Source organism: Staurois parvus, unplaced genomic scaffold, assembly GCF_062004578.1.
Source record: "Staurois parvus isolate SC_StPar_1 unplaced genomic scaffold, SC_StPar_1.0 ptg000062l, whole genome shotgun sequence".
Lineage (NCBI taxonomy): Eukaryota > Metazoa > Chordata > Amphibia > Anura > Ranidae > Staurois > Staurois parvus.
Window position 1 is genome coordinate 878,910 of NW_028317858.1, and position 7,562 is coordinate 886,471.

Consider the following 7,562-nt stretch of genomic DNA (forward strand, 5'->3'; position numbering starts at 1 on the left):
CTGGTACTTTTTTCATAGGCTTTTTTGAGTTTGGGCAAGGACACAGGGGCCCCATAATCCCCTATTGCCCGGGGGGCCCATGAGTTGTCAGTCTGCCCCTGTTCCAAACATTAATTTTACTCTGATCGGCAACCGGCATTGCTGATCAGAGTTCAGGGCCGGGGGCAAAATTAAAAAAGGGGTTGGAACTCTGCTTTAAATTGACTTTTTTCACCAGAGGAACATTATTAAATAAACATTGCTTTTAAAGAAAAGGGTTTATACTTCCTGTCGCCCCTGTCATCAATATTCACTGCAGGGTAAGCACTGGCTGAAAAATTTCTGGGTTTCTTGCGTGTCTCACTACACACTGTGGTTCCATCTGATGACCCCAACATCACCACTGTGTCCCATAGTGACAAAGCAGCTGCTGGGAGAAACCACAATGCAGGAGGGCCAGTCACCTGACAGGCCTAGAAGTGTGTTGCAGATCTTTCAGCCACCATAGCTCTAAAACGGTCTTAAAATTCCCCCCAGTATTTCTTGTCACCAAAATTTAGCCTTCCACTACAGTCAATTCACCTACCCTTCCATCACATGCCTAACACACAAACCCAGTTACTAATGTTATATATAACTAATTAAAAAATGTCTTTTTGATATGTAATTGTGTTATTTTACAGGAGTGGTATGCCAAAAAGCCGGGGTGAAATCAAATTTCAGACAAGGTCAGAAATGTTGTGCATTGTCAGCTGCCTCTCCGATCTGACTAATGCCATCCACTGGATGCCACCTGGTTTTCTGTGGGGTGGTTGCTTTCCTACATGGTTGGTGGGTCTGATGGGGACAATCTCATCATTGATTGGAATCTACCAGACTGCTGTTGGGGGAAGTGCTGCAGGTGTATGAGATCAAGAACACAACAGTAGGCTTTAAACCTTGTGGGCTCATCCTGCCTTAATTATGTTTCTCTAAAACTGGACTGCTGTCGGTAAATGCTGATATAAATAATCAGTGTGTGGTAAGCTAATTACTTTTTGGGCACAATCACAATAGTAATCTGCATGTACTGCAGTACAGGTATCTCAGTCATTTGCTTGACTATGAATTTATTTTTAAAAAGAAAGCAGATGAATTAAATTTAAGTTAATGTAGGTCTTTGAAATGTTATAAATAATTTTATGAAAGTGATTATAAAAAACAAAATTCCAAGAACCTGTGCTTGCAGCAAAACTGTCGCTTCAGGGATATTCGTGGCTAACATTTTGGTGCAAAATGAAGTTTTAAAAAGGATTGTATCTATTTGAAACGAGTATGCAAAATCATTTTTTTTTCTCTGTTAAACTAAAGTGTCTGTCTTCCCAGAAAGAAACTTCAACCTTTTATAAATGGGTTCTTAGATGTTTGTAAAGTGAGATACAGACTGAACGTTTCATTTAGTAAGAATCTAGTTATGACGACTAGAAGGATCCAGGTTATGAGTTTCAAAGAATGGACTTGATAAATACTAAATTGCCTTCAACCACTTGAGCTCCAGAAGACCTTTCATGACCAGGCAATTTTTTTGCTATACCGCGCTGTGCTACATTAACTGGTAATTGCACTGTCATGCAACGCTGTACTTAAACAAAATTTATATCATCACAAATAAATAGAACTTTCTTTTGGTGGTATTTGATCACCACTGGGTTTTTTATTTTTTGCAATATAAACAATAAAAAAAATAATCACATTTGGCCCCAGCCAGTGTCATTAGTACAGTGGCAGTGTATAATATCACTGATCACGGTATTATTGTCACTCATGATGTCAGTAGCAGTTAGTCAGTTCCCTCCAGCATCAGTGTGTCAGATTGTCTACCATGTTATCACAGTTCCCAGAAGGGGTTATCTAGGACAATCAAGGGGTTAAACATGTGCTGCTTTTACTAAGAGGTTTCTAAGAACCACAGAGATCACTCCCTCTGTTAAAAGCTCTGTCTTGAACATCAAGACAGAGCTCTGGGCTGTGATTTTTCATCGCTATCACTGTATAAGGTGATAGGCCTCCGCAATCTCTAATGCTATGAAACATAAGATCATGTGATCTAGGCTCTAGGTCTCATAACTGCGCAGCTTTTTGTTTGCTGTTTAGCAAGATTAGGTATTCTTTTTTTTTTACTTAAATAATGTTTCGATGTAACCTAATAATTAATGTGAATCCTACCATAGTACTATAATTAAATTAGATTGCTGGTTTCTTTCTTATGGATCATTCCAACATGGCACACAAGAGCTTTCCATACAGTGTTTTTAAAACTTACCATCTTGTTGTTATCTTTTTCCTTTGCAGTGTTACAGATTGTGTGTGTTCTGAGGGAGGGCAGGCAAGTCAAAGTAAAGGTGGAATATTGTTAGGCCTCGTTCACGTATCGTGTTGTGGGAATGTGCGCTCCCACGATTTGATTTCCAAAGTGCGGTTCTGATGCGATTCTGTGTGTTGCATAGGGCCAGCCTATTCACTTGAATAGGCTGTCCTAAATGGATTTCCTGCTCCTATTTTGAGCAACTAGCTTCACATGATTTTTAATGGTGTGGGTTGCCGCAATTGCTGCACAGCAATAACCGCAGAATGGCATCACACTTGGGGTTACATTGAAGAATAATGGCACACAAATGCGTTGCACGTTTTGTAGCGATTGCCATGTGATTTGGAATTGCAGGCAGAATCTCAGCGACTCTGCCATATCGTGAGCTGTGAATGCGGCCTAAATGTGGTACTGATGTTCAGGTATACAGCAGGTAAATGTGCAAGTTTTACCCTCCGATCTTCTAGAGTCTAGACCAATGGCATTCAATGTATACACTGAAAGGTGCAGGTGCAGCCACTGTCCCTTCTGTCCAGTTCTACACTATAGTCCTTGGTGCAGAACCTTCCTGTCAAGCAAAGTCTGCTAGGTTACTGCCACCCTACATATGGGGAATCCAGCAAAATGGATAGTGAGCGCTAACTGGAAAGTTGTGTTAATAAACATATGGATGAAATATAAGGATAATATGGCAGGGCTAGCAGTTACTTTAAATGGTATGTAAGAGCAGAGAAGTGGACTTACAATTCAGTCTTTGATAGGAGTCCGCCACATATTACAGATCAATCAATAATTCTGCCTATCCTTCCCTCAACACCAACAACCCTATAAACACCCCGCTTACAAATGAACAGCAGCCCTGAGCTGCACAGAGCTACTGCTTTGGATGAATGGGAACCTATGATACACACCAAACCTTGATGAGCGCTGTCATTCCTTCACCCAATGATCTGTGACCCCCCTCTTCACTAATAGTTCAATGCGATAATTCTGTAGGGACAAATACAATGTTCTAATATTCTTAAATGTAATCACATTGTGGCAGATGATGTATCCTGATTGATGTACTGACAGCAACGTGATGTACTGACAGCATGTTGTTTTTTTTTATTTTTTTTTTCCATTTTCACACTCCCAAACTAGGGCCATAACTGAACAAGGCTTCCAATGTTTTAAAGCTCAGTGGAACCCTCCTAATTACTGTAATGCAGTAAGACTACATATACAGTATAGTAATAAATATGCCAAAAATATACCTAATTTTTACTTTTTTTTTTTTTTAATCGTCCTGGCAGCAGTAGGAAAAATGGGCCAGTGCTCCTGCTCCTAAGCAGCCCACCTCTTCTGCAGTCTGACATACTCTACTAAACACTGCTCTCATCAGCATTGCAGAAATGTTGATTAGAGCAGTGTTTGGGATGGGGGTGCATATCGTGCTGCAGCACATAAAAAATTGAAAAAGAAGCATATTTATTACTGTATATGCAGCCTTTCTATTTGAATATAGTGACACTTTCTTCAAGTCACTACACAACAGCGTGATAACATGCGATGCCATCCAGTGCGGTGCCTGCACTGCACATCACACCAACGTTGTGGCGTGGACGGGTTTAATAGAAAATAATGTATAGTTTGCCCTAGTGTTGACCTGCTTTATCCAGTGCACATGATGTAAACTAGCCCTAACAAAAATAGAAAAGGACAGTTGATTTTATAAATGGCTATTCAGAATTATGTTTTTTCATTTTCCGTGTCAGCAAATTACTTTTTCACGCTAATCGGCATATCATTGGAAAGGTCTGAATACATACAGTATATGGTTCCTGTTTTATAAAAGGCTGGATGATATGGAAGCATTTCTAATTTAGGACTTATTTGAGAATCTCCATAGGCAGAGAATTTTCCACTGAGTTGATGATTGTTGTATCATCTCAGTGTGAATGATAGTGGGTACAATATACTAAATATGTAAAGTGCTGTGTAAATTGACAGCCCTCTATTAATAATAATAACATTTCTTGTCTGGATCTAGTATGACATTTCTGCAGTCAATGCATTGGCTTTCCTATATTTTTATGAAAATTAATAATTTGTCACCTGTTTTTTTTTTTTCTTTGAACGTTCACAACTGACAAAGGTGAAATTACAGGGTGACTGACGGGAGTCGGATGTTTTTAGAACAGGTAGTACTAGGTAAGTGGTGACGGTAGGGGCACCCCCCCCTCCCCCTAGAATGGCAATTTAGTCACAATGAAGCAGTGGCCCTTACAACATTGTTTGTTTGCTTATGACAGCTTTGTTCGAAGTGTTGAGTCTATCACAGCAACGCAGCAGCTATTTCGTCGAGAAATCAATATTGGTCGTTCTCGGTCACAACACGGTCCTCAGCTGCATTCAAGAGGATGGTCATCATCTAAATGACATTATTTTCATAACTTAAGAAGTAACTCAAATGGCATGTCTTGACTTCTGTTTTTGTAAAATTAAATACATTTTGCGTTGAGTATTTTTTTTTTCAAAACCGTCCAACTCCTGCCGGTCACCCTGTATATATTTTTTCCTTTGTTTTAATAAAATGGGGGTTTTTTATGATGGTGTTTCAAAAAAAGACGTTTGCAGAATTTTCTGACGGTCTCTGAGTGAAGTCTGTATCAATAAGAAGCAGGGGGTGCAGAGTTAGTGTGTGTTTGTGGTGTATTTTTGGAGGTCTCTTTTTTTCTTTTTTTTTTTTACATTAAAATGGAATTAAACTCTGGCATGCCAAAATCCGCTGACAGGCAGGGCTTTTTATACCAGAAGAGACCCTAGAGGTCTGTTCTGTCATAAATGTTGCCCATCTGTCATTGGTAATGTGATCTGAGCCATGCATGCGCAGCTCAGACCGAAGATTTGGAACCTGGAAGGAAGACTGGGTTAATATGGAAGCCGCTGGAGATCTGTGGAGCTGTGACAACCCAGCGCTGGAGGGCTCTGTTTGTAGGTAAGTATCTCATAATGTACTAGTATGCAGTGCATACTAGTACATTATGCCTTAAATCTGCAGATGGGCACTTTTTTTGGACTTTCTCAAGGAGACTTTACTACCAATTTAAATCAATAGATCTGTGCCTTTTTTTTTAATCTAACTTTGCAATTTTAAAGAACGCTATACTGTGCTATGTCCTGGGAAGTAAGAATTTTTGGCTTTTTCAACCATTATCTGGAAACCTTGCATCACAACCAGTTGGATTAACTGGCAATTTTGAATCAATTTGCTCATCCCTGTTTATGATTGGACAGTGCAAAGGCCACAAAGTTTCAAGTAAAAAAGAGGTCCAGTGGGCAGGGCCAGTGCTAGACTATTTTGCGCCCTAGTCAAGACCAGCTACTTGTGCCCCACAAAAAAAAGAAATAAAACATTTTAAAAACAATAGAAAATATTAAATCAACACAACATTAAACTGCTAAATTTCTTTTAATTTGCAAATATAAGTGCCATAAGATGCCACCACCACCAATATTAAAGACAAAATAAATATTAACCAAATATAAATTAACTGTATTAACCAATCAGACAGAGAAACAAAAAAAAAAAAGAGAGCGTTACAAAGCTCCACAGTGATCAGCAGCCGCCAACCAGCTTGCAGTAAGGGACTGAGTCTGAGAGGAACATTGAAAGGATTGGCAGCTGCCACACTGGCAACAGGCACCCAGCTTCTTCCTCCCCCTCTGCTGCTCCTCCCCTCACCTTAAGGATCATTCATGACGTGATGGCGTTCCACACGATCAATCAGAATCTGCCCCCCCTCCTCACGTCACCTCCATGACCCGCAATCCTCTTAGGTTCGGCTCACCTCTGATGACTCCTCCTGGGGTGCAGAGTCCAGGCTGCATCTCTCAGTAAGGACAGGCAGCCTTCCAGCACTACACCACTTCCCTCCTCACATAGGGTTAACACTGCAACCAGAGCACACCCCTGCCTATTGATTGGCTCCAGCTGTGTAGAAAAAGGCAGAGTCAGCACTGGACATGCCCCATTTGGTCCCTAGCTGACTCCCTGTTACAGCTGGAGGATCGTGTGTCCCAGTGTGTACTGGAGGTCCTGGGCTAATGTCATCACTTCCCATCCTAGGGGGAGCCGACATTTCATTGCTACATGGAATACTGTCATGTAAATATTTACTAAATGGTCATGTGTGTGGACAGGCTGTGAGACAATTGTGCAGAGTAAATATATTATTATTCCCTGTGTATAAGGAGAGGGGGACTCTGCAGAGAAATATTTTATTTATTATAGGTACTTATGTAGCGCTGTCAATTTACACAGGGCTTTACATATATATTGTACATTCACATCAGTCCCTAACCCTCAAGGGGTGTACAATCTAAGGTCCCTAACTGACATTCATACATATACTAGGGCCAATTTAGACAGAAGCCAATTAACCTACCAGCATGTCTTTGGAGTGTGGGAGGAAGATGGAGTACCTGGAGGAAACCCATGCAGGCACAGTGAGAACATGCAAACTCCTGTCAGGCGGAAGTGCTAACCATTTAGCCATTGTGCTGCCCTAATGAATTCATGTAAGAGGTCCATAGGGCCATACAGAGAGAGTGCCGGCCTGTGCTGTGCCTAGGTGGCAGTGCACCCTAGGCAGCTGTCTAGTTTGCCTAGTGGAAGCATCGGCCCTGCCTGTTGGTTATCAAAATGCCAAGATGGATAGCAATCGTATAGGCTCTGTGAGTGCAACTCTTATGTGTTCTATTTTCATCTGTATTTTATGGTGAGTATGTAGATGCGCCAACTACTTGTTTCTTTTAGAACTGGCTATCACTGTGGACAGCTAACCCAGCCTGCCTGCATAAAAATAAAATATTAAAAATGGACATTTTATTTATGATTATATTCATTTGTTCAATTACATTTGAGCCCCTGAAAATGGAGGGACTGTGTATAAAAATGGTTGCAGTTCCTAAAATTTGTGTTTGATATTTATGTTCAACCCCTTGAATTAAAGCTGAAAGTCTGCATTTCAAATTAATCTGGATTGTTTCATTTTAATTTATTCTGGTGGCATACAGAGCCAAAAGTATGAAAATTGTGCCTGTGTCCAAATATATATATGGACTTAACTGTATATCTGCTTGCTTGTACATCCCGTACGGCAAGCAGATATCCTGACAGATCTGCAGGAGACCTGCATAGCATCAGCGATCTACTGATCACTGGTGCAATGCTTTACTTGCAAAAAAATGT

General features: G+C 40.5%; 1 protein-coding gene across 4 annotated transcripts in view; it reads left to right on the top strand.

Annotated features, from left to right (window-relative positions):
• The window catches only part of PEX11G (peroxisomal biogenesis factor 11 gamma), a 38,242-nt gene extending 30,895 nt beyond the window's left edge, over window positions 1-7,347 (top strand). For 2 of the 4 annotated variants that reach the window (XM_089668751.1, XM_089668754.1), the window contains 2 exons: window positions 663-4,519; window positions 4,621-7,347. In XM_089668751.1, coding sequence (XP_089524877.1) covers window positions 663-888 — 226 coding nt within the window. In that variant the 3' untranslated portion in view covers window positions 889-4,519; window positions 4,621-7,347. Of the gene's footprint in view, window positions 1-662; window positions 4,520-4,620 lie in introns of those variants that run through there. The other 2 variants (XM_089668753.1, XM_089668752.1) reach the window with 2 other exon arrangements.
• Window positions 7,348-7,562: the final 215 nt, after the last annotated feature.